Here is a 27,704-nt window from a genome sequence, read left to right on the forward strand (position 1 = left end):
AGAATCAATATTAATTATGTTTATTTGTTATTTCCAGTGGACGAACTCACAAATCGCACAATTCGCTGACGATGGGTCTGGCATACTCTGACCTGATGATGGTGCTGGGGTCCCAACTACCCTCCTGCATATCTGCATTCAGATCCAAGTGGTCCTTCTTCGGAAAATATGGTACTATGGTAGCATTAAAACTTCCTTCATTACAACTAATCATTTTGATTTTTTCCTATGATAAAACTCATTATTTAGGACAAATCTTACCTTTCTTTGTAAGTTCAATTAAATTGTGATGTTCTCTAACTCATCGAGATCAATAATTAAGTTTTTTTCCAGATTAACATAATCGATTCGCATAACCCCTTGGTTAGAGCTAGAAATCTAAAAAAGATATGCGTTGATATATGATTCTAATAACCTATCTCGTCGTTTCAAAAGGTTTCAAAAAAAAGTTTCACATTTTATAGAATAATGCTTATTGTACAATTTCTAATATATTTCTCGTACAATATTATGGAATAATGCTTTTTGTATGTCACGTATATATTTATTCAAAGAATGAAATCTTTTTTCCATAACCAGAAAAAAACAAGGGTCTATCAGACATACAATATTTTTGTTATTAAAGTTTTCAAAAAAGATTTCATGCGTGGGATCGTAAAAAAAGCATTTATTGAATAGAAAGAACTCAACTATGGTCAACAATAGTCAATCTATATGGAGATTCATAGATGGTTGTCACCCAACTTTCGCGCATTTCTAAGGAGATCATGTATAGATTAAAATTTTCATTGAATGCTGCTTCGAATAGAGGTGTCGCATCAATAGATTCGGGTAAGTAGCACGTTTTGTTTGTGTAAAAACAATTATCTCAGCTTCTTTCTTTTTATTGAATTAGAAGACCTTGAATTGTTACCTTCAGTCGAGATGCCGAGATTGTCAGCAAAAATCAAAAAACCAGCTGTTTGAAAGCTTTTATCACCGTAGCGCGATCAAATTGACGAAATGCTGAGAGTAGTTTCAAATGTAATCTCTCATACACTTTACAGTTCGCTCGTTTAAATAACATGAACAAACTATCTGATACAGCGTTGTTCAAAATGTGAAGTGTGACCCCGGTCTAGATGGTCATTGTATGTTTCAACCGTCTCGACTGAAATTCGGTATGTTTTGCCCGTCTCTACAGAAAAATTGTGCTCAACCGTGCTCGAATCAAGCATATATGTCTTGACCGTCCTTGAACGAAAACAATGTAATCGACCGTGCTAGACCCAAGCGAGATATGATTCACTGAATTCGGGTACGTTTCGAACTTCAACTATTCTTAGCTATCCCAAGTTAAACGTTATAAAATATGCGTTTTGGGTAAATATCTCAAGAAAGTTTTTTGATCAGAGCGAAACTATCGGGTTATTTGCAGCTTAAATGCTTTGTAGAGATATACTATTTTTGAGCCTATTTTTTTTCGTCCTTTAGATACTTTGGTTTTCTAACTGAGTCAAAAACGATAAGAAACAAGTTGATATTCGAAAACAATTTTTGTTTTTGACTCCGATTTATTGCGGACAATCGGTACTTTTTAACCGATCTTGTGATTTGTTCCGATAGTGCTCGAGATAGGTTTCGACCGCGATCGAGGTATGTTTCAACCGAGCTCACAGTATGCCTCGTCCGTGCTCGAGCTATGTTTCGACCGCGCTCGCAGTATGTTTTGACCGTGCTCTCATATTTCGACCGTGCTCGACCGAGTTTTGTTATATTTCGACCGTCATTACGAGGCCAAACTGTGCATTCTGTGCATTGTAAGCGATTTCCATGACAAATCTGATTTGGGCCTGTTGCGGAATCCGCTTACAATGCACAGAACAGCAAAGAAGATTGAGGAAATATAGCAATATTGCGGATTCCGCGACAAATCGGATTTGGGCCTGTTGCGGATTTCGCAACATTGCTATACTTCTTTGATCTTCTTTGCTGTTTTGGATTGCTCAAACGAATACCTAAAAAACTGTACCGTTCGTCGGAATCGCTCCAAAAATAAGCGAGTTTGCGGAATCCGCAACCGTATTTCGGGAATCCGGAACAGTTTGTGGAATCCACAAACAAATGATAAGACATGTGTATAGCTGATTTGAGCTGTTGCGGAATCCGCAACTGTAAGTGGAATCTGCAAACTGTAAGTGGAACCCGCACTTCGTTTTCCGATTTCGTTTACATATATCTATGTGTAGTAGCGTTTAAAACTATATCGAACAAATACTACGTTAATCAGCTACCAGTTGGAATGGCAAACAATCGATCTCAATTCTTGTCAAATACCCAACTTTGATCTCAAATCCTGTCGAACAAAAACCCAACTTGGATCTCAATTCCTGACAAATATATGCAACTTCGATCTCATCTCAATTCCTGTCAAACATACCCAGCTTCAATCTCACTTCCTACAAAGGTTAACTTCGATCTCAATTCCTGTCATCGTTTCCTGTAAACTTATTCATCAGTTCAATTCAAGCCATTCAATTAAAACAAAAAGTTTTATTTTAGCCCTTTCGGAATGTTTTCAAAATGCGAAACCAGAAGAGAGTTTGATAAGGCAACAATTCCAGGACTATATATGCGTGTTTTTGAACTTAAAATTTAATTCTGCTGTAATTCAAGTTTTGGAAATTTCTATCTAATACTAATTTACTCAAAATAGTTAAATAGATCACTTACACCCTGTGAACAAAATGATTTGAATTCAGGTTCTCAAATACTGAATCTCAATTACTGAATCTCAAACACTGACCTAATTCGGCGATATGTCAACCCAATAAAAAATTTACCCAATTACCGAATTGACTCAATGAATTTATCCGGTGTTGTGTTTCCAAAACTATGATCCAAAAAACTGCTGGCAAATACTAACGTGTGACATCCATCAATTTAGATAACCAATGGCTTAAATTTTGTTCGTGGATTCCGCGAACAATGGCTATGTCTTTGCTTTTAAATTCCGCAAGTGCATATCCAAGTTCAGTAATAAACAAACTTCTGAATTCTTTTACAGTTTGCGGATTCCGCTTACAAAATTTGTGGATTCCACTTATATATTGCGGATTCCACTTACAGTTGCAGAATCCAGAACAACTAGCTGTACTTGCTTGCTGCGAAATTCGCAACAAAACAAATGTGCCAACAAAACTTACGTTACAGATATTTGTATGCGGAATCCACTGAAACTCTCGTGCACAGTTTGGCCTCGTAATGGTGCTCATGTTTTGTTTCGAGCTTCTACTCGACTCAAACCCCTGTCTCCACCGTTTTTTTGCCGAACCTTGACGTTATCTTGCCTCTGAAAGTCGAAACGTAAATTGATCGCCTCAAACCCCGGTGAACTGAATGTGAGAGTACATATGAAATATACGACCAGCATTTTTTTGCAATTTGGTAGTGCATCAGTAATCAGATTTCCCAGAGTAATTGGTTTCGATTTTGCCGCCAAATCTCGACTGAAAATATCCGTTTCAGATCTTCAAATTTTTTCTTTCAGTACTTCTGAAGATAAATTATCCATCATTGAACCAATGCTAACTTAGTTTCTTTAGAATTAATTATAATTCTAACCTAGTCGGTTTTTTAAGTTTTTCGGTCTTGCTTTTTTAGCGTTACAATAACCTTTAAGCCATATGCGACATTATAAAGACTAACTATGATTCCGTAAATGTTTCCGTATTTCAGCTTATAAGCGACAACTGCTAAAAAAAATTTGAAGAAGATTGAAAAAAAAACACCCCGTTAGAAATGAGAAGCCATTTTTCACTATAATGAAACTTTTTTTAAATTAAATTTCGACTTCTTTCTAATTCACTGTATTCGTTTTTTTGATTGATTGACATTTGGTGTTACTGGGTCGTTATCATGAAAGATAAGTTGATTATTTTACAAAAGAAGTAGACTCGAAAACTTCTAATCTATTTAGACTTCACTTACTAATCAATCAATATCGCGTAACTTGAGCCCAAAATACCTTCCCTCTAATTCCACAAATAAGCTGTTCACCGTTTAAGTTTGTTGAAGGTTCCTAATTGAGCTCAATTTGAACTAAATTTCTTCTTTTTTCAATTTTTCAAATTTGTTGTCAATTGTTTTTTGTTAAATCAAATGACATTTAACCTGAGTTTACTATAATTTTCATCAATTGTAGTTTGCATTGATTACATTGTTTAAGCCTAACTCATAAAAATTTTCTTTGTTTCAAAATTTAGCAGAACAGTATAATAAAATAATAAACCGATGCATTACTTCTGTAACAATACTTTTTCCAGTGAAGTCATTATAAAAATGAAGAAATATTTTTACAAGAAGATCACTTGAGAGAGCGCTGTTTTTTGAATATCATTGAAACTGGGGGAAATACTTTGGGATGAGAGCCCAAATTTCTCACAAAATATAAAAAGGTCAAAGCTACGGCGCTTGATAGAAGTAGAAGTTGGGGTTTCCAGAATAATAATTAAAAACTTCTAGAATAAAACGTTATCAAAAAATAATGAAGGATTCAATTTCTGATTTATTTTTTAACTACAAAACAGCTTATTTACCAAATCAATAAGTTGAAGTTGTTTAGTTCCTGGTTATCAAAAGCTTTTATCGTTTCTGTAAAGTTAGCGAACAAAAAGAGCAAACTGTTGAAAAGGAAACGCGTTCTGGCTGCAATCGAGTGCTTTGATGTAAACTTTTTGTGTTTTGCGACAGCTCCCGCTATATTTCTTTTAGCTGAAGTTTTTTTTATTGATTTACTCTTTTTAGTTTTTCGGATTGGCGGTCATTCCGTGTTTTTTTGCACAAAACTTGAAATTGATTTTTTTTTGTTTTAGGCTGCACCGTTTCAGCTGCATTCGGGGCTTTCAGTGGCTTCAGCTCCATTCTCATCATGTGTTTCATAGCATATAACAGATACGTGAGTGTGTACTATCCCCTGGACTCTATGGTGAACAGATACAGTAAAACTAGAACTGCAAAGATGCTGGGGGCTTCCTGGGTTATAGCAGCAGTTCTGGCGGCACTTCCATTCACTTATAATGGATACACGCCGACAGGTTATTCATAGTAGGAAATTCTTCTCACCGTTTGTTTGCAATAAGTCTCACTTGAACTCTAGCTTCAGGTCTGCGACAGCCTGACCGATTTCGGCTGCAATATTGGTACCATGTGAAAGTTCTAGACGCAGAAAAACGTTCAAAAATTAAGCCTCGTTCAAAAAATTAAGCCAATCTGGAATGTAGGGAAATAAGAAAAACTGATTATGCTTTCATAGATCTTCTGCGAATCGTAGAAACCAATTTTATTTGCAATCATCAAGTAAATGTATCACAAAGATCCGAACATGATCGCGTGATTTTTTGTTTTCTAAAAAAATATATAATATAATTGTTTAGCCCTGCCATTCTGTTGTGTACTGGGTTTTGCCAACCTCAACTGGATTTCTGCTGCAGTTCTGGGCAACATGTATGTTTTTGGATTCCTGGGTCCCCTTTCTTCGATCTGCTGGCTCTATGTGAAGATATTCCGAAAGATAACTCAGACTACTAATGAACTGAGAAGGTCTAAAAACCACAGAAACAAGGTATGTTAGTGACATTGCATGGTTCTTATAAAGAGCAGCCCTTGTACTATGGCCCTCCAAAAGTATGGTCACCACAAGCAAATCATGCCCTTTCGAACTGAAACATTTTGAAATCAAGCTCAATTTTTTTCGTTGACTCACGCATAAAAAACAAACAATGGTGTCTAAAAACACTAAAATCACAAATCTTAGTTTGGTCAGAAGTTATGTAATCGTTAATTTTAAGTATATGATCTGTAAAAATCAAGACATGCCCCAACAATCTCATAGGATCTGGCCCTTTGGGTCTTATAGAAAAATATATCGAATAAAAACATGGATAGCCGGTTACCGCTGTTCATACTCTGCTTTTCAATTATTATTTTTTTCGAAGCAGAGTTGTTTTGTTTTGTGCGTCGTGTGATACAAGGATCTGACGAAAACCTAGAAATTAGGCATACTCGACAGTCTCAGTAAAAAAGGCAAATAGAGCAACAGTTTCAGTAAAAACCGACAAGAATGTACAAAAAAAAACCAAAATAAGTCTTTTTAAATGTTTTTTCGAAATTCTTTGAAAATATTTGAAAATTTTTTTTCAGTAGTTTCGAAACTTTTTTAATTAGAATTGAACTAAATTTTCATGGCCCTTTTTTCTAATGTAAGCTTGCTCGTTTGCTTTTTGCTGGAAATTAAAGTAAAACTAAAAAAATGCACACCAGTTTTTCTCGACACTGGGACAAATTTTTAGAATATTTTTATTTTCGCTCAAAACAAGGCTGAAAGGCTCTATCACAACCCTTTAAGCTGACTATTTAAAGATGAAGATAAATCTGCTCGCTCGCTTTACTCCCTCCGAAATAGACAAAAACCATTAATTCAAACCGGTTTTTCCTCGACTCTGAGATTGCTTTTTGGAAGTTTTTTTAATGTGGTTCAATTTACGACTGAAAAAGCTTTTTATGAATAATTATTCTATGCAGTCCGATGTTTGTTAGTGGTATTTGCATTTAGTGGGGAAAAAATTAAAACACAGCCCAACACGAAGTTTCTCCTCATTTTCAATGTTCGGAATAACAACTTTATGATAGAATTACACATCTACGACCTTGTTTTCAGGAGTTACCAGCACACTGCTATCTTTATAGGACATAAAAACACTTATCCTTTTTCTAAAAAAAAATCATTGATAAGCCTGCTTGCTCGTTTTATTTGCTCGGAATTAGACTAAAAGTTTTGTATCGCTTTTTATCGACATTGAGAAAATTGTTTTGAAATTTTTGAAAGTCGTTCGAATCACGGTTACGAAAACGCTAATGTGATTGCGTAGAAAACAAAAAAGTTAAATCACACCCGAATACAAAATTCTGCTTTGTTTTCGATGGTCTTAAGAAAAAAAAACTAAAACTAAATCAGATACAGTATTCCTCCTTATTTTCGATGACCGTAACAAATAGAATTACTTTATCTGTCTCATAATCGTTTTATATTTTCGAATGTAATATATCACGTTTTCAAGTCTTTCCAGAATCTCAATTTTGCAAAAAAAATTGAGTTGTTTAATTTATTTTTCAGAAAAAAAAAACGTAAAAACCATGTTTACAAAGCTGATTTAAATTTTCCGGACATAACGAACAAAACGTGAGACTTAAAATGCAGTTAACTCATATTGAGACAACTTTAGACAAAAAAGATGCTGACAAAACTTGTCTAGACCTTCAAAAAAGTTACTTTGGTGAAATTTCTTTTGCCAAATTCCGGCAAAAAATTTACCACAAAACGGACTAATTTTTGGCTCTGAAGTCAGTTAGAAAACAGGACAAATCATGTAAGAGGCGAGCTTAAAATTATCAACGTTAATTCTTATGTAGCCCACGAAAATTAAGAAGGGTAAAATCTCCAAAAGCAATTTTAAAGAAAATTGGAAATTTTTTAATAATAAAAATTAATTTTTTGGCTGTAAAAAGAGAATAGATATTTTAATTTCACTTTCTGATATAAATTTTCTATATAAAACATTATACCTCGTTTGAATGTTGTTGGACTACATAGGAGGCTCATGTTTGTTAGCAGTTCAACTGGTTATTTTGAAGTCATTTTTGATTGACTTCAACTGCTTAAAATTATTCGTTTTGTGTAAAATTTTTGACTCGAATTTCACAAAACAATTTGCAATACGTCAATTCTGCTAGAACTCTAAGCAAGTTTTGTCTCAACCTTTTTTGTCTAAAATTTTTTCAGTACTATTCATTGAGAAAAGATAAGAAAAAAACTCAAAAACTCAAAAACAATTGTTCTGTATTCAAACGACTCGCAACATTTTAAGAATTTAAGCCTATCATGCAAACTTTTCATAAGAATAGTTTCTATTTTTTTTGTGAATATATTTGTCTTGACGCGTTTCATTAAACAGAGCAACCATGATCGATTTTCTATTAAAAGTTATTGAACTTTTTTTTCCAGAGGAAAACCGAAATTCGTACTGCAATCACATCTCTCCTGTGTGTGGTCGTATTTGTCGTGTGCTGGATGCCCTATGCAGTTGTCATGGTAATCGGACATCTGCCAATCAAAAGACTGTCCACTGACTTCGAGCCAGTGACAATTGCAATCGCAGCTGTGTTCGCTAAAGTATCAGCTGCATGCAATCCTTTCATATACGGGTCTCTGCATGTTAAAAAGTTAGTCTTTGTGTAAAAAGCTTACAAAATTAGACGATAGAGTAACATCTAGGGCTAGCTATCTATTCCGTCAATTGGAGTTGGGGGGGGGGGGGGTTGTTGGTGAGTTCGCTACTACATTTGATGGGTAGAAACTCATCTTAAACTTAGATTGCTTCTTGATATGCTTCTTGTAGTTATTTAGCTGTCAATTATTTAGGATTTAGGGTAGTTAAAAAGATCTAAACCCAGAAAAAACTGATTTTGGCAGTATAACTGGTCTTCAAAAAAGTTTTGATATTTCAGTTTCCTCTTTTTATTCTCTGAACTTTATGCCCAGTTTTTATTTTAAAGCGTCGACTCAGATTTGTATTTCAATGCATAAGTGGACCCGAGAAAAAAAGAGTTAAGATTACCTTTAGACTAAATTTATGATTTTTTATAGTTAAGATTATTATGTGTATTATGATTTTTATAATAATTATTATAATTATTATGATCATTAGGTCTATTATTGAGATTGTTATTATAATTACTATGATTCTTATGATTATATTGATTTTTGATTTTTGACTATTATTATGATTATGATGATTCCTATTATAATGATTTCAATTGTTAATTTATTATTAGACCTATAAATATGATGATTATGATGTTTATGATGATTATAATTATTAATTTATTATTATCAGTGTAATTATTCTGGTTTTTGTATAATGACTCAGATGATTAATTTTATTATGATGTTTTTGATTATGGCTATTTTGTAATATTTTTTTTGTAAATATTGTTTTTATGATTATTTCCATGATTAATATGGTTTTTGTTACAATTATGATTGATGTTATTATGATTAATTTTTTGATTAATATCTTGATTATGATTAAAATAATTATGTTTATTTTAATTATTATAATCACTATTGTTATTATAAATATTTTGTTAAATATCATTATTTTTATTATGACTACTTCGAATATTATGACTACAAGGAATCATTTTTATCATTTTGATTACTTCTATATGAGTTTCGTGATTATGATTGATTATTATGGTATTTTTTAATTATTATGATTAATATTATGATAATTAATAGTTCTATTTTTATGACTTTTATGGTTCTAATTTAGATTATTATGGTGATTATAACAATAATTATGACGAGATTATTCTTATTAGGATTATTAAGATTACGGTTTTCAAGATTTTTATTTTTTTTGATTTTGATTAATTTTTGTTTCTTTTTTTTATGGTTTTTCAATGATTATAAAGATGATCAAAATTATGATTTTGAGAATAGGTATGACTTTTATAATAACTATCATGATTGTCATGATGCATGATTTTTAATGAAGTTTTTAAAATGCTTATTATGAATATAAATTTTTTGAATATGATAATGATTTTTATGATTTTAACTATTGGTTTTATGATTAATTTTTTTAATAATATTATGATGATCATTATTAGCATTTTATTATGATTCTTATTAAGATTACTTTTTAAACTATTTTTATTATGATTCATACTGTGATTATGTTTAGGATTGTAATGATTATGATTTTTATAATTAATCTAATGATTCATATTTTCAGGAGCAAAATTAATATAAGGTTTTATATTCTGATTATAATTATGTACATTATGACCAATGTGATGAGTATCATGATTTTGATTAGCATTATGCTTTTTATTATTTTTGTTTTTACCTGCAATCGTTTCTCATAATTGTGAGAATTTTTATTTTGCCAATTTGAATGTTAAATGCGTTCAGTTTTCAAGTCGCGAAGAGATGGCAAAAAGTTAATCTTACTATGACCCAAAACTTAATGCAAAACAAAAATCCAAGCTTTGCAGTGATAAGCACAAAATTTGGCACTTTGAATTTGAAAATGCCTGCTGAACAAAAATGATAAAAACTTCTGTTTTTTTTTCACTGATTTTTAGGCACGGTGAATGTTGGTCAATCTTTTATGAATGGTTTGCCCTTAAGCGTTTTAGCGATGAAGTTTTAATAGAATAATTTGTAGCTGTTTTCTTGAACCCCTACATTTCTTTCCATTGAAAGTTCCAAAATAAAAAAAAAATTTTGTTTGAGCTTCTGTTTTCATAAAGAAACCACCCGCATCCAGTTTCAAGCGTTAATAACCGATTTTAGTATGTTTTGTTTTTAGTACCAGTTTTTCAAAAATTGAGAAAAAAATCAGTTTTAATGGGATAATAATAGATTATAATATCTCTTTTTGAAATCAAATATTATCATTTATAATACATTTTAATCGATTATTTTTATCCGAACTTCTCATTCATTTGATTTGTAGAACAATCCATTATAATAGATTATAAATGTTTATATTCCTTTTTATTTTTCCATTTTGTCTTCGACCTAGCACCTGAATTGTTTATATTTCATGCTTTTCGTAGACGTTGATTTATGTATAAAAGCGAAAATTATTTTAACAATTTTCAAATCAATTTAAACCTAAAATGTTTATATTTTTTCATTTCTTCTAGCCTCCAGTTGCTCAATGATGCACTTTTTAAGTGTTTTTGCCCAAAATATCAGCACACTGCTTTAGTTTCATGATTCATATAGAAAAATTATATTTCACCTACCGCGCAGTTCTTTAACTAATAAGAAGGAACATCTATGAAGTTTTTGTTTCGAGGTAAAACTCTGTGTTCAGATGAACCAAGGAGTGACAAGACATCTCACTTTTAAAAAAATTTTACAGAAAAAATAATTGTTATCTTTATAATAGATTATAATAGATTATGTAAGAATATAAGAGATTTTCGGTTATAAAATTGATTATAATTTATTATAATGTCACAAAAACGTTATCATTGTAATGGATTATATGTCGTTTAAACATCTTATATGAAAATAAGAAAAAATATCAATTTATGCCCGCACTGCTAAGAATCATGAAGGCAGCAAGGCGATGTGGCACATGCAACAGTACATTAAAAACCAACTGTGAGCGCAGAAGCTTCAATCAATTATAAGAAAGTTTTTCTAAATTAACTTTCATTGATTTTAATCATAGCTTTTTCGTGCTTTTAAAGCTCCCAATTGCTAATTTTTTACTGGTTGCTACTGATTTGAACAACTTACTTGATCGAACAACTTATTTGAACAACGTTTTGTTTCCACTGTTTTGCTACTGATTTGAACAACTTATTTGATCGAAAAAGTACTTTCGCTTAGGTTAATTACCTAGCAGTTGTTTCTAGTTAATTGGATTAAATATCATGTTATGTGGAAAAAATAGGCTTTTTCAGGGTTAAATAACTTCGTTTCGACCGAAAATGCAGACGTTTTTGATCGAAAATGCATATTGCTAAAAATTTGACATTAAGTAAGATTTAAGTGTAGTATTATTTTTTAAAATTTCAGATGGTCGGACTACAAAAAGTCCCTACGATCCCATTCATCATCTATGCTGCGAAGCAGTCATCATCGCAGCAGTGGGAGGGGATTCGCTTCCCGAGACAACGGGAGAAGACGATCGACCAGGCCGGGGCTGAATCTTGGCGCAATGCATCATCAAGGAGCGATGGTGAAGAATTGAAAAACAGAAGACATAATTATTATTGATACATAGTGCGAGTCAATTTTATCAAAAACTTTCAAAAACTTTAAGCTTACGTCAATATGACAAAAAAAAATCTGCGTACGAAAACAAATCAGGGGCTGTTTTGCGCGAAGTTTTCTGCGCCCCTTTACTGCTGTGGGAGAGGGGGTTTCGAACTTCGAACATGCTTATTGCTGTTTTCTCAAACACAAAAAATAGACCGATTAAAGCGATCTGGAATTTTGAAATCTTTTCGCAGAGCTCGAAATTTCCATTTGTCTGAATCTAAAAAAAATGACAGACATTGATAAACTCTCCCCCCCCCCCCTATCAAAAGCGAACGTCATAGATCCGCCCATCATTTGAACCATAGTAAATTAGCTTTATATTGTACATTGGTTTTTTTATTAGTCGTTCAAGTAAAATTGCTAAAGTAATTGATGTGAAAACTTACTGTTTGATTTACAAAAAAAATGAATTAGTTGTAATCAATTTTTTTTGCGTTCACATTTGGAAAAGTTTTAGGAAATGAAAAAAGTTTATCCCTTTATTCTAATAAATTTTTCTCATTGCAAATAAAAAAATCTAAGTGCAGTTTAATAAACGTTTTCAAAGTGTATTGGAAATAATAGTTTTCGAAAGCTTAAACATTACACGTTTCGTTCAGGGCGCTAAAAATGTTAACGTATAGAAAACTGACGATCATTTTGGCAGATTTTTATTGGCAGATTTAGGGAAAACGTCCTGATAGATGGGGGGGGGGGGGAATTAGTTTCCAAATAATAAAGACTCATCAGGCATTAAGTTCTAAAAATGATACACGTCAAATAAAGATGAAAAAGGCAAACGAAAAAATTTCATTGTTGTTTTTAAAAACTACAGAAAAAGAGTCGATAAGTCAACATAACTTTGAACGTTTTCTGGAAAAAAATCAAAACATGCACCCTCGCTTGAACCCTAGATCTGCATCGGCGTTAATTATCAACGAGAGAAAACCTTGTGTCCAATTTTATTTGTCTTCAAATTGTGAATTACCCCATTTATCTATAATGAAATCTCAAAGCGTTCTTCAGCGGCTGTGCAATAAACAATAAAGCTTTATTTTGACCAATTCTAATTTGTTTCTGAAATTTTTGCCTAAAATTCCTAACTAATTTCCCCTGGAGCTTAATTTATGTTCCTTGTTTTGAAAAAAAAATTGCATTTGTTTTATTTAAAAAAAAGATTATTTTGTCTCAAAGTGATACTAGGAAAAGCCCGTATTGATATAGCATCGAACATCAGAATTGCTTCAGCTTTGAGACAGCAAAAAATTGCAGAACTCTGACATAAACAAAGCTAAACGAATCTGAGCCATACTGTTATTAGAACCAAACACAATTAAAATTAACTCTGTCCAATACACGAAAAGTGTTTGCAATACAATTCCATATAAGAAAAAAGCTTTTCAGTTAAGTTAGGACCATTTGTCCACGAGGGAAAGGACCAACATACGAACTGCACAGATCTTCACCACAAACCGTGGTTGTGCCCCTGTTTACGAACTACATCCAAATTATTTTGGTCCTTTTTCTGGGCTAGGTAATGTTGCTTCACTTATCAAGCAACGAGCACGGATCATGGTGGGCCTCGGACATTCGACCTTTCGATTGAGGGGCGGATATATAACCACTTCATCACCGCTACGAAAAGGAGAACATGAAAAACATAAATACCTAACAATTTCCCTAAATGAAAGATGTAAAATGAGCAATATTTTTTTATTTGGCAGCGAAAAATCAGAAAACAATTTTTCTCTTGTCATTCGCAATATTATTTTTATGTTCAATTATTCAGTTTTAGAAAGTTTGCATGGCACTGATATATCGTTTAAACTCAATCAAACATAATGAAGTTTGCAAGCAAAATTTTTTGAGATTGCTTATAACTTAACCAAGGCTGAAGTTTTCACAAGAAAAAGTTTAAAACGACAACAAAATTGTCGTGCAAACATAAATTTAAAACTCAAATTATCGCAAAAAAAAAACAAGAAACAATTTTCATTTACTATTTTTCGATTAAGTTGTTTCGAAACCGTTAGCTCATATTTGTTGTTTTGACTAATAGATCTGCAAAAAATAAACTCAAAAAAATCTACAATTGCAGATTATCTATGAGCAATTTTCCACTGGTTTTTCTTATTTTACAAATTTTATGGTTTTTGTGTTTTCAGACAAAACACAAATATAAAAAAGAAACCCCAAAAAGTATTTATGTTAGTTTAAGGAAAACAAGGATAGTCATACATTTTTAATGATTGGAACTTAATAATAAGAGATATCATATTGTAACTATTGAATAAGAGCTAAAAAGATCTAATACGAACTTATTTTTAATGATTTTTTTAATCAGCGCTGAAAATCATCTTTTTTAAAACCAGAAGGAAACTCATTCGGAAACTGTCTAATAGTGATGGAAAAAAAATTTGGAATATTACAAAATGTTGATACTGTAAGAAAACTGTTGCTTGAAGCCATATTTGAAAACTTAACTTTCTCTGAAACATGGTTTAAAAATCACCAATTTTTCTAAGCTTCATTTCTGGAAGTTTCAGAATTCGCTCTTCCTTTCCGCGGCTGCAAATTTCAATGATTTGGTTTCAATAGTATCAAATTTTCAAGCAAACTAGAAGAAAAAATCAAAAATTAAAAAATAAAATTTTTTTCACAGAAAGTTCTCTAATTGGAAAAAAAGAAATGAGCGCCAAAATTTAGCAAAAAAAAAAACGGCATTCTAAGGCTGGGTTCTTTTTTCAAAAACAAATGTACTTGTTTGGCAAAAGGGCGTTAAAAAGCACTGATTGGCTTAATTTGAAAACAGTAGAACGGTACTAAACCAGTAAATTCCTCTTTAAAAGCGAACGCTACTGATTTACGATGAAAATTTGTTTGTCACAAATTGACGGACAAAAATTTTTATGGCATCTTGGTTATAAAATTATCAGCACTAGAAAAGAAGAAAATCTGGTACTAAAGAATATATAGAGTAAAGATCTGATGAAGTGCTGCTACTTGAAATATTCTGACCGAGGTATTTTCAGTATGAAAAGATTTTTAGCAAATATTTTCCGATAGAAAAGAAAATTAATGAAAATATAGATTATTTAAAGGCAGCGGTTGCTCTTTGTTTCGACCTTTCACCTAACTTATTTCAATATGTTCTAATACACTTACTTTCTACCACGACTTGTGTTTTTTTTCCAACAATTATTGTCGTAGCTTAACAAGTTGCTTCTTTCTTTCCTAACAACGCATCAAAATTTTGATACAAAAAGAGATTTTTAATTAGTTTATGGTTCTTAACTTTTTTTCAGGTTTTAATTGAATGCTTCCTCTTACATGCTTTAGTTGCTGCAAAAACGATACTTTCTTTTGCCAATAGCTTAAAGATACCTATAATCCCTTGACAAGGGACTACTGCATGATTTTTTGTTTGCTCATTTCTCTTTTTACCACTCAAGTTTTTGTTCCAAGAAACCAAAAATGGCTACGATTTGATTTTTTAAGAAAAAAACTGAAAATGTTATTAAAAGCTTAGAACCAATTTGCCATTGTTTTGCTTTTACTTTCTTTTTTGATGAAAAATTGCCTGTTTTGGTTTTTCTCTACCTGATGTCAAAAAGATTTTACCAGATTTTGATCTCATTTTGACTTTTTAGCGGAGTAAATATTGAAAGGATTAGTAGAGCTGAAACAGGAATAATCGATCAGTCAATTGAGATTAGTTTCTCAGAGGTGCAACCACAACCATTTACGAATTTCCTGTTAGATTTATTTCAACATACAGAGGCGGATCTAGGACTTTCTCGAGGATGGTGGATTTTCCAAAAAAAATCAAAATTTTTTAAAATTTTTTTTAAGTTGACCACCTTGATTATTTCAGCTCCCTCGAATCATTATAAAGACTCTCTTTTTACCAAGTTTTTGACGCCACAGGCAAATATTGGGAAAATTTGATCAAAAAATGGCGTTTTTCGGCGCGTTCTTCCTCAAAAATAGTATATATTTTCTCCGAAGGCGTCTTCAGAAAAATACGGTGTCGGTCAGCCAATAAATGGGTATCTCAAAAGAGTACAAAAAGGGGCCCTTTGGTTCGGCAGGGGGTCGAAATCCTGAGGAAAAGGGCGTCCACCCTCCACCACTCCCCCTAAATCCAGTACTGTATGTATATTTTGACTATATGGGAGTTAGAAATCAAGAAAAACGACTCGGTTGGGAAAACCACGTGTCCAAAGCACGAGAAAAAGGAGATTTACATAATTCTTTCCGGTGGGATGAGGCAGATGCAAAATTTCGAAGTTATATTTTTCTATGTCTTGGTGCTGAAGGGCAACGACAGGTTGAACAAAAGAGACCAGGCCTTGACTTTTATACTGTGACCACAAGAGACTTAATAATAACTTTAGAAGATATTTTCGTCACAATTAGAATCGTAGTTTTTGAGAGGTACAGTTTTGTTGGTAGAAAGCAGAAGAAAATTGAAAATCTTGAGCAACTCCACGCGGATCTGGTCGAATTAGCTTCGAGGTCCGATTGTGGAGATCGAGAAGACGAGTGGGTGAGAGACACGCTCACCGCACATATTCATAACGAGAAACTTGCATAAGAACTACTAGCCCAGATGCCAAGCCCCCAAGTTGCATATGATTATGCAATACGCCGGGAAAAAGGTATTGAGCATAGTCGCACAATGAAAAAAAATGCATTCGGAAATCAAACAACAAAGACAAAAGAGGAACCAGTACACTATATCGACACACGTGGCCGTAGTAATTATGCTAAAAACCAAGGTTCATAGAGAGGTCGGGGCGGATTCCTCGGTCGACCATATCCACGTGGAACACAAAATACAAGAAGACAACAACAATGGAACGCAAACTTCAATACTCAGAAACAATGATACAAATGCGGCAATCAATTCGGACAGAATCACTAACAATCGTGCCCAGCAAAGGACAAAAATTATTCAAAATGTACCAAACGACCAGGAAACGTTAATTAAATGGGGACCGCATCAATGAGGAACAACAGGAGGAAATCGAAACTGAGGGTCAGGAAACGGATAACGATCCAGTGGCATTCGCAACATTTACATCCAGAGTTGATACGACTACCAAAATGATAAGTTCTCAGTAATGGCAATTTCGGAAGCATTCGAAAAAAAAACATGGCCAATTTATCAGAAGATGATCTTAACGGACATATACTAAAGCTAAAAACGAAAACAGAAGAATTGTTCGCTATCACTGATTCCGGAAGTCCAATGTCGTAAAAACAGCTCGGCGTCTACAAGATAATGACAAGTCAGCATTGTTTAAGCGTATCCACCCGGAAGACGTCGCTCGAAAACTTGTATGTTACAATGGTGAAAAAATAATTCCAAAAGGAAGGTTGATTCTAACAATTGAATCAGGAGGCTGGAAGATACAAGCCGCGCCATTTATCTTTGTTGATGACCAAAAAGCAAACATAATAGGTACAAAAATACTACCACAAATTGGAATGAAATTAATACAAAAAAGAGGAAAAACGAGTGGAAGTGCTAAGTATACATGAACCGGAAGAATCAAACCCTGACCTTAAACAATGGTTAAAGGATACTTTTCGACAACTATGCGTTTGCATTGTAAATAAAAAACCACGTCATGCGAACGCAATTTAGCAAAGACGTAAATCCGATTCAACAAAAACGACGCCGCATCCCGGTGCATCTACCAGATCGAGTTGAAAAAGAATTCAACAAGATCATCGACCAAAAACACATAATCAAATTGGATAATTGTTGGGATCGACAATTCATCAGTCCAATTGTGATAACCGTAAAAAACAACCAAATGGTCAAATTGGCTTTAGATTCTGAGAAAAAAACGAGCTCATTCATAAGAACAAGTATCAAATGCCAAATATTGATCTACTCTTAGACAATATCGCACAAATGGTAAAATCGAACAAATCACAGCAAACGCTATTCTCAAGGTTAGATTTGCAATACGCGTATTCACAAATACCGTTGAATAAATCAACTCGAGAAGAATGTATCTTCAGTCTAATTGGCGGCAATGCCACCGGGACGTATCAATTTCAGACTAGGTTTTACGTCCTCACAAGATTGCCAGCTGAATTTCAGAAGGCCATTGACTTGACATTTACCAATTGCTCGAATACTTACGCGTATCTGGATGACATATTGATAGTAGCGAAACGATCAATTGAAACACATCGACAAAAACTACAAACAGTCGTGGAAAAATCAGAAGTGGAAAACCTCGCGATTTCGTTGGACAAATGTGAGTTTGCAAGTCACATGGCAAGTCGAATGGTTAGGGTAAACCAAAAACAGTGAAGAGGAACTAAACTACTCATAAAAAACAGAGAAAAATTATCACCACCAAAAGTGTTTGAATAACTAAAAAAACTTCAGGGGCTCCACGCATCATCTAACAAGGTACATCCCTAATTTAGCACAATCGACAGCTGCACTACGCTATTTGTTAAAAATACAGAAAAAAAAATAAACCAATTAATTGGAAACCGGAACACAATACATCGTTTAAAAACATTCTAAAGTTAGTTTCTGAATTAACACAAAACAAACATTTTGATCATTACTTGGACACACGAGAAGTATGCGATGCTTCTACATCAGGTTTAGGAGCTTCACAAGAACAACATTCACCGGAAGAGTAGGTGGCAATAGCGTATGCGTCACGCTTCTTAAATTGTCTTGAGGAAAAATATTCAGTTAATGAGTTAGAGTAACTCGAGGTAGTTTGGGTCATGGAACATACTATCTTTAAGGAAAACATTTCACCGTCATCACTGACCATCAGGCGTTGATCAGAGCTTTAAACGCAAGCGAAAGATAAAAAACCAACCAAAGCAGATTAACACCTTGGATCGACCGACTAATCCCACTCCACTTCGATATCAAACATGTGGCGGGGAACAGAACGGAGTTAATAGTCTATATGTCCAGAAATCCATTTGGATTGCCAATACCCACAAGCGAGTACAACGAGGAATTTGTCTTAGCATCAATTAATGCATCGTAAGCAATCTCGAAATGATTGACAACGTCATTGTCATTAATCTAGCCAATCGGAATATGGCTACGTGTCAGCCGATCAAATAGCGCGCAGAAATTAAAAGCCTAACAATTAGCCTTTTAAACTATCAATCAAAAGTCCAACACTCCTCAAATTCTGGAAGCTGTCATTTGCAAACAGTCAAACAAAATCAGTTCCGCTCAAAACATTCCAAAACTTAGTCACCACAAATTCAGCAAAACAATTCAGCGATCAAACTAAAAATTTTTGCAATAACATCATTAATCGGAAAAGATGAATCAAAAATCAGATGTCAGAGGGTTCAAAGCGAATTCAAACCAGACGACATAAAAACTTTGGAGCCACGAGGCAGAAAAGAAGAAAAAACATCAAAGTGGCAGGGTTCTTTCGATAGAGAAGAGAGTTTGTCTGCCCTCGGTGGCATAAGAGACTAACAACCTCCAAAAACAGAAGTCAACTGCTACCCATCTTTCATCAGAAAACGTCAAGGATGCGCGGGAATTGCTTTTCTCAAGGACGCCGCAATCGACAAAAACATTCCGAAGATCGTATTCAGCGGAGACACGACACACAAACAACCATCAACAATACTCAAAGTGAAAACAACTCAAGCCATTCAAACTGAGGAAAACAGAGCAATCGCGAGCACTCAAAACAACAATACACAACAGGAGCCAAACGAACACTACGTAAGCCGGGTCAATCCAAACATTTGCAGCCAGGAAGAATGTGCCCCAAACGAAGAACCTCTCAGAATGATATTATACAACTCGAGTCAAATCATCATATGACCACTGAGTGGATCGCTGCCACAGTCAGTCAATCAACAATGACTGAAGCAGAGGAGGACACACGACTGTTCCGCCAAAAACTACAAAAGGTGCCACAAGAAAAAACAGGAACCTCAGACCACGCATAATTTTCCTCAAGAAACGGGATTGGGAGGCTATTAAGTCATCATACGACCAGTTTTGTTACAAAATACGCAATCGCCTACACGTTCGGCAGGATTTTCTGCTAATCGATGAACGTATCTTCGTACCCATGCAGCTGCGTCAAACAATTCTGGACAGTCTGCATTTAACACATCCCGGGTCGGCCGCCACGTTGAACCTGTGTCAACATGTATGGTCTCCGCATATACATCGGTCGATTGTCCAAATGGACAAAGCTTCAAGCATTGTACAGAAGAAGTTTAAAAATCCCAAACCAATAATAGGAAAGAAAAATTCTTTCCAAATGAAACCGGTGGTAGAACATAATGAGGGGGTACAATTAAACGTTGCCGGGCCACCTTCCTGATGAATTGAATAAGGACGCATATATTTTAGTTGCAATGGATATATGGTCAAAACTCCCCGCGGTAAAAGTAGTTAAAAAAACAACGGCGCCATAAAATTAATGCAAAGACATATTTCAAATAATGAGGTACCTCGACGACCGATATGCGATCAAGCTCAAACATTTAGGGCCAAAAAATTTCAAGTTTCTGCAACACAAATAACATAAAGTTACTGTTCGCACCGGTAGACGATCACAAAGCAATAAGGATAGTAGAAAGAATGATATAAATATTAAAACGTCGGTATGGGTAATTTGAACAGATCAGTCAAACAAACCGTACAAACTTGCCTCCGATGTAGCTGAAATAATAAAAACTTTGCAATTAACACCACGCGTTGTAATGAAAATTTTACTTTTTGAAATACTCATGTCAAAAAACACTGCTCTTTCTAACATAGCAAAGACTATGTTAGAAATACTCCTCTTTCAAATACTCTTCTTTCAAATACTCCTCTTTCTAACATAGCAACGACTAGTTCACCTATATCCTCAACTGGCAAAATGCCAAACATGCATGTTTAGATTAAAAAAATTTCACAAAGCCGCCCCTACCACCAGAGTTTATGCACGATTTGCAACGATGGTCTAAGGACGAAATGTCAGTCAAAAGACGTTCGCAGATGCCAACAGACATACAAGGGACAAGTAAAACACCAACACAGCAAACACCAGGTGCACAATCTAAAGGGGCTATAGGATTAAGTAAAGATAAGCTGAACATTAGATATAAAGAGTTACAGGCACAAACTGACAAAAACACTAAAAAGCGGTAAGATCAGGCAGTGAGAAGGCAATCCAAGTAGCCATCAAGGGAAAAAAACCTGAGACGTTCGAACAAAAATACACAACTTTTGATGGGAAAATTTTGACGTACACACCACACACAGCATGGGTGCAAACTTTGATGAAACAGCCCAGATTATTAAGAAAAAGCGGAGTCGCATTTGTTCCTAATCCTTTAACTTACGGACCCTGTCGACCATCACGGTTAAGTGATGATGTTGCCTACAAATCCGCGAGGATATCAGGACCTTGTCTTCGTTTTTTAGACATCGAAGACCCCAATGCGCCTCAACACGCAATGTTCAAGGAGGATACAACAACAGGCCTTCCAAAGAAGCTCACAAGAAAAAAACAAGAAACAAGTAGTCAGGGACAACAGAGTGGCCCGAGCAGCCCAACCAAGAGGCGGGCCACAAGAAAAAGAACGGTCTAGAAGAACAAATCTAACTCAACAGGAAATACTACAAAGGACAAAACTGGGTCGAGTGAGACCGAAAGTGAGCACTCGTGGACGATTTCGGGAAACTCAGCGCTATCGCCATAAAGGCTAAATCAAAAGAGAGCTCCACCAGCAACAACATTAGTAAACGTGGCACCAACAAGACGGTCAATACGCCACCGCCAATCAACGTTGGCGAAATTGTTAGACGATCCAATTCCGATCAACATGATTGACGAGGTAAAAAGCGACAAGAAACCACTCAAGTTCAACATTGATTCGCCGTCAGAGCAACCAACATCGCCGTCCAAACCAAGCTTGAAATCCTAAATCCAAGAAATGGGTTTTTCCGACAAAACACCAGAATTCCAGGCTTGCTTAAGATTCCTTGAGGTGATTAGTCCCAAGAATACATGAAAAAAGCAAGAGAAACGATAGGAGAAACGGGAAGAAGTTATAGACCTTACTTCAACAATTGACAATTGACCGTCCCGACAAGAACGAGATCCTATTCCTGGAACAAAACAAAACAGAAAGGACAACAGCACAGACGATACAGTACAGGAGGAACATGAAAAACAAGAGAATGACAATGACGATAAAAATACCGAAGAAATGAAGGATAAAGAGAAGTAAACAATTGATGGAAAGGAGTAGACAAGGAGGCAGCGATTCCCTAAGGGACTTTAAACTCGAAGTTAAAAGCTGTTCGTTTATTTTCCCGTTGAAGGGGGAATGGCATTCGGTACGGATGGATAAATTTATCATGATTGATATATAGATATTTATGTTAGACCTAATGATATAAACCAATGTCTTGATTGGTCAGCTGACCTTGTACGGTGTTAAGCCAACGTTAAACGTGAGCAATAGACCAGACGATAAATAAATGGTTTTTAAGAACAGTTGTTTTACCAAGCTAGCGTTTATGAAGCCCGCGTATAAGATTCCGCTTATCAATCCGTTCGGATTCTATATACACACGTTCATACATTGGGTATGACAGCTATGTTCAAACTACTTTGATTTCTACTCGACCTGTATTTTCACCATCTCGTCCAGTTTTTTGTTTGATTCGACATTTAATTGATGTGATTTATATACGATGAAAACTTTTTAAACGCATTAAAAAGTTGATAAATCAGTAAAAAAAGTTTTCACTTGATTAGATTATCGTCGTATCTCGGGTTTATGTTTTCAGATCTGAAAAGTCTTTTAGATCTGGGATATCGATTTTCGGATCTAGCAGATGTGGAAGATTTAGGAATTCATATCTTTGGATTTTTTGATCTGAGACACTTCAGAAGTAACAAAAATATATGCTTCAGTTTCACCGCAAAAAAATGCTCCTGGTCATAATTGGTTGCTGATGCAAAGTTTTTTGATTTTTGATCAAAAAGTCATCGTTTTTACTTCTATCGCTAATTAAAAACATAAGCTGCCAAAACATGAAGCAGTTTCAACAAGCAAACACAAAGTCAGTTCTTTTATAGATTAATTAGTTTTTGTTTTTGTTTTATTTTTCTAATAATCAAAAAATGATTAAATGAAAAATGAAATAGTTAGAAGAATTTATTTTCAAAAAATTTTTCTTCAATCTTTTATGAAGTTTTTCACTTAAGAAGTTTTCGATTAAGAAGTTTAACTTGAAGTTTTTCGGTAGTTAAAAAATTCTCATTTTTGTCGCTTTTTTATTGTCTTTTAAACTGATTAGTTTATGAAACTGAAGCTACTGAAAAATTTATTCGCAGTCATGTTTGGAAATGTTTGCCATATTTTTTAGTAAATTTTTTGGTCTGGCTAAAACTTCAATGTAAATTAAAATAAGTTTTTTTCAAAAAAAGTTTCGATGGTCAGCTTTAATTTTTTCACAGCACAAAGTTTTCAAACTCAGACTTTGCTAGTTGCTTCAAGTTTCACTCTTTTATTTGACACTTTCATTGCAAGAAGTAATTTCATAATTTCTATACTCCCACTGATTCGAACATCAGATATGGACTACTTCTATTCAGAAGACTATGGACACTTCATGGACTCGGGCAGGTGACATAAAAACGCATGATGCCCTCAATTTTGTGTTTGAGTTTTTAAAATTTAAGGATAGGTTTTACAAAAGAATTGTTTGATAAGTTATCTTCCTTTAATTTTTTAACTTAATTTTGCGAATCTCTAAAGGTATTTTCCAGAGGCGTTAGTAAAAACTAAGTGATGAATATGAATTTAGTTTCATTTTTTGCGTCTTTTAGCTCGCCTCCAATAAAAGTTCGAATTTGAAAAATTTTTAAAATTCAAATTTGAATAAGCTTGGGAAGAATTAATCCACCGACAACGCACATAATTAAAATCGGGTGCGCAGTTTAAAACCGAAGGGTCAACAGGCTGTTTTCATTTCCCGGCATATCGATTGATTGTGTTGAAAATGCTTAAGATAATTAACTTGAACGCTCTCGACTCAATGATAAAAAGACTCTCCTGAAACAACTTCTTACTACTCTCTCTAAATAGGAAATTTGAGTCTTACAAAACCACCTATTAGTGTTTTTGTTTAAGAATTAGCGTAATTGTTTGGGGGAATTCTCGAAAGTACCCGAGTCGAGATTTTTCACCTAATTTGAAGCAAGATTTGAGCGGTTTGAGCTGTTTTTTTAGACAATTACGCTCAAAATCTTGCTTCAAAATGAGCGGTTTGAGCGGTTTTTGAACGGTTTATCTTAAAAAACCGCTCAAAAACCGCGCAATTTTTCGAATGTTTCAAACTTTTAAAGTTTATTGAATTCAAGTCTGGTTTTTGTGCTTAGGTCCGACTATGACTATAGCTACTTCGACTATGATGGGTATGGAAGAACCGTTTATTAACAGCAAAAACTTGACGATTCATAGACAAACTATCACTTAATTGTATTTCTAGGCTCTGTTTCATGGTATAACGAAAGATTTTATCTGGCTCCAACTATGTTTGCTGAAGCCCAGAAAGTCTATATGCCAGTTTTTTTTAACCATCGTGAACTTTGATCATAAAATTACAGATTAAAGTTTTCAGGTGGGCCAAATAAAAATAGCCGAAACCTGGAATAAAACTGCTTTTTTTCTTTTTATGCCTGCTGAAACTGAAACAATGAAGAGTTTTCCAATATTATCCCAACCATCGAACGGAGGGAGAATTTTTCAATTCGGATTCGTTTTTTCTCCCACAATTTGAGTTATCACAAACAAATTTCACATAGGGTCAAATGAAAATCCTTGAAGAAAGTTTTTTGATCATAAAAGCAAAAAATGACTGAAAGTTGCAACTTTTTTTTGTGAAAAAAGGAAACTAGATCAAAATATGTTGTGTTGTCGTAGACAATTGTCAGCGAGTGTTCATTACACTTTCAAATCTAAAAAAGTACCCATTTTTCGATAAAATCTATGAACACTGTACTGGTACCTTTTTTGTCGCTCTAACTCGGTGGGACTGTTTCAGAAAACGTTTTCCATCTTGTCTGAAATTTGTTAAAGATTTTTATCTTTACAAAAACCAGGGGTCAAAATCTGATTGCTCCAATTAGCCGTCATTTTTGCCAATTTTCGGCCTTCGTTTTGGAAAAAAAATCAAAATCAATTGATTTTTTTCGGGAAAAGAACAAAATTTTTTCCAATGTGCAAAACGCAAACCGCAAAAAAAACTTCGCATTCGATTAAAAGTCTTGTGGAAAAAAAATAGAAAAAAGTAGACAGAGGATCTTCATTGAAATACCGCAAATCAATGAAAAGCATTTGCCATAATTCCACTCAACACAGTTGCTCAAAAGTTGTAATCAAGACAACGAGGAAAATGCATAGTTTACTCAAGTCATATTTAAGTGAGAGACAGAAAATTGTGTTTTTCTTCTACAAGCAATCATAGCTTTAAACTTTATCATCTGGAGTGCAACAAGTTTACATGCTCGATCCCATACTTTTCCTAGTCTATATAAACATTTTTTCTGGTTGCTTTAAATCTTTTTGCCATTGTTGTAATTTTAAATATTGGAAAAGAATCCCACTCAAGTTTCGGAAACAATGTAAGTGGATTAGCTAAAAGGTGTAACACTATCAAAAGATGAGAAGTAGCGGTGAAGCAAAAAGTTTTATTTTTGATACTAACAAAATTAAAGCTAACATCTTGGCTGGGTTAATGATAGTAATAAGAAAACTCAGAGAGCAGATTGCACTTCTTATGAGAAAATAAGCATCACAGAACTATAATTCTGTATGCACTGAGAACCTTTTTATTAACAAAGAGTTACTTGCCAAAAATTGTAATTGAAAAACTAGAGAAATACCAGCGCTTTCTGTCGAGACTAAACTTGAATCTCAGAAAACTTGACATTTTGCATGAGGCACGACGTGAGCCGAAACTACTTACATTGGGAGGCTCATCTAAAGAGCTGATTATGCTTTTAGCAGAATTTTTTGTTAATTCATAAATGATGAAGTCAGCGATAAACAAAATTGAACAAAAAAAATCGCTTTTTGGAGAAAACAGAATAGATATGCTCAAAACAGAAGTGACAAAAACAGAAGTGACAAAAAATTCCATTGAGTTGGAAAACTTGATAAGAGTGTTGTTTATTACTTTTTTTTTGATGAAAACCTAATTCAAGATCTTGTTGATAACAATGAGAAACAGCTCAAAGTGTATCTCAGAATTATCTTGTTAATGATGTTGTTTGATAATATGTTTTTTGAAGACCTTTTTTGTTATATACAAAAATTTTACTTTTAGGGTAAATAGTTAAAATATAGTTCAAATTTTGAAAAAAAAAGCTCACCAAAAATGGTTTTTCTCTTTTTCAAATAAGCCGATAGTATCATGAGTATCACGTCTTTCGTGTAATCCAATGATTATTTGTTTTTTTTTCTACGATGTTTAAACGAACTTTTTGCGTGTTTTTAATACATCTTTTTCATTGGTGAAAATAACTGCTCTCTTTAAGGGGTTTAGAAATAGGTCGGAAGACCTGATAATCTCCTGCCATTTGTTAAACATTATGTAAACGAGTAAAAACTGTATGCATAATGCATAACGAGTAAAACTGCATAAAAATTGTATGTTTCTCTCGAAAAAACTGGAAAATTACTATTATAATTCGTTCTTCTTCGATAAAACTTTCTTTTGGTCGCGAATATAATTTTTTGATCTGCAAAGTCCAAAATAACTGTTTAAAAATCACTGTGAGCTCAACCTGGACCCCGCATAGTGGCTAAGATTTGAAAAACTAACTTCGGTCTCCGAGTTATCTCGAACACCGTTATAATCCAATGTTTAATTTTGTCAGTTTTTTCTGTTAATACAACGTGCAATTTCATGTCGTATCACTGCGGAGAAATGCGAAGCAAGGAAGAGCGACTAATTCAAATCTCGTTGACTAAATTTTCTCTCGAGTTTGTTCAGGTTAGAGTTTCTTATTGAGTCTTATATATTCAAGTGAAATAATTGTTACCCAAATTCAATAGTTTTTGGCCCACGTTAAGACCAAGTGAAATCATATTAACGAAATGACAGTCCAATTTTGTGGCGGGAAAGAAACGTTACAAAATCCCTATCACATTGGCGAACGCATTTGGGAAATTTTTCATGACAAAAAATAACAGGTCAAAAAAAACGACAAACCTGACAAGAAACGCTTATCTTAGCTCCGCCGTTTAACAGATTTAGAAAAAGAAATGTTCTTTAAAAGCATAAGTGATATTATTTTTTTTCAAAACATTTCAGCTACCAATACTGTTGACAACCATCATAGTGAACACTTATTGTCTTGTCGTTGTTCTGAGTAAAAAAGAACTGCGAACTATGGATTATTTTCTAGTTTCGTTCCAATCTGTGGCAGACTTGGTGTTCTCTGGTTATTTGGGTCTGTTTTTCTTCTTCTATGACATGTTTCTAGCACTCAATGCAAACTGCAAGTCGTTTACTGAAGAAATACACTTGCAACAACAAGTATTGGGATGGTTCGCTAATAAAATTGAAAACCAAATTTGGATGTTTTGAATTTCTTTGTATGCTATTCAATAACGCAATGAAAAAATAATAAAAGAAAAAATAACAATTATATAATAAGTCATATAGTGAAATGATAAAACTGCGAAAAACTGGAAGTTTTTGTTAGAGAAACGCACTAATTCGATATTTTTGGAAAACAGTTGAATACAGTTTTTTACTGTGCTGATAAAATATGGAGAAAAATGATTC

The 27,704-nt window shown here is 33.9% G+C and overlaps 2 protein-coding genes across 3 annotated transcripts in view; both read left to right on the forward strand.

Moving 5' to 3' along the window:
* The window catches only part of LOC134853036 (melanopsin-like), a 39,655-nt gene extending 27,683 nt beyond the window's left edge, over positions 1-11,972 (forward strand). For both annotated transcript variants that reach the window (XM_063868963.1, XM_063868964.1), the window contains exons 3-7: positions 38-171; positions 4,854-5,075; positions 5,415-5,602; positions 8,042-8,259; positions 11,642-11,972. In XM_063868963.1, coding sequence (XP_063725033.1) covers positions 38-171; positions 4,854-5,075; positions 5,415-5,602; positions 8,042-8,259; positions 11,642-11,816 — 937 coding nt within the window. In that variant the 3' untranslated portion in view covers positions 11,817-11,972. The remainder of the gene's footprint in view (positions 1-37; positions 172-4,853; positions 5,076-5,414; positions 5,603-8,041; positions 8,260-11,641) is intronic.
* Positions 11,973-26,847: 14,875 nt separating this feature from the next.
* LOC134853345 (uncharacterized) overlaps positions 26,848-27,704 on the forward strand; it is a 39,670-nt gene continuing 38,813 nt past the window's right edge. Inside the window, exons 1-2 of the mRNA XM_063869321.1 lie at positions 26,848-26,906; positions 27,228-27,463. Of these exons, the coding sequence (XP_063725391.1) occupies positions 27,306-27,463 (158 nt within the window). The 5' untranslated portion in view covers positions 26,848-26,906; positions 27,228-27,305. The remainder of the gene's footprint in view (positions 26,907-27,227; positions 27,464-27,704) is intronic.

This window comes from Symsagittifera roscoffensis, chromosome 8 (assembly GCF_963678635.1).
Source record: "Symsagittifera roscoffensis chromosome 8, txSymRosc1.1, whole genome shotgun sequence".
Taxonomy (NCBI): domain Eukaryota; kingdom Metazoa; phylum Xenacoelomorpha; order Acoela; family Convolutidae; genus Symsagittifera; species Symsagittifera roscoffensis.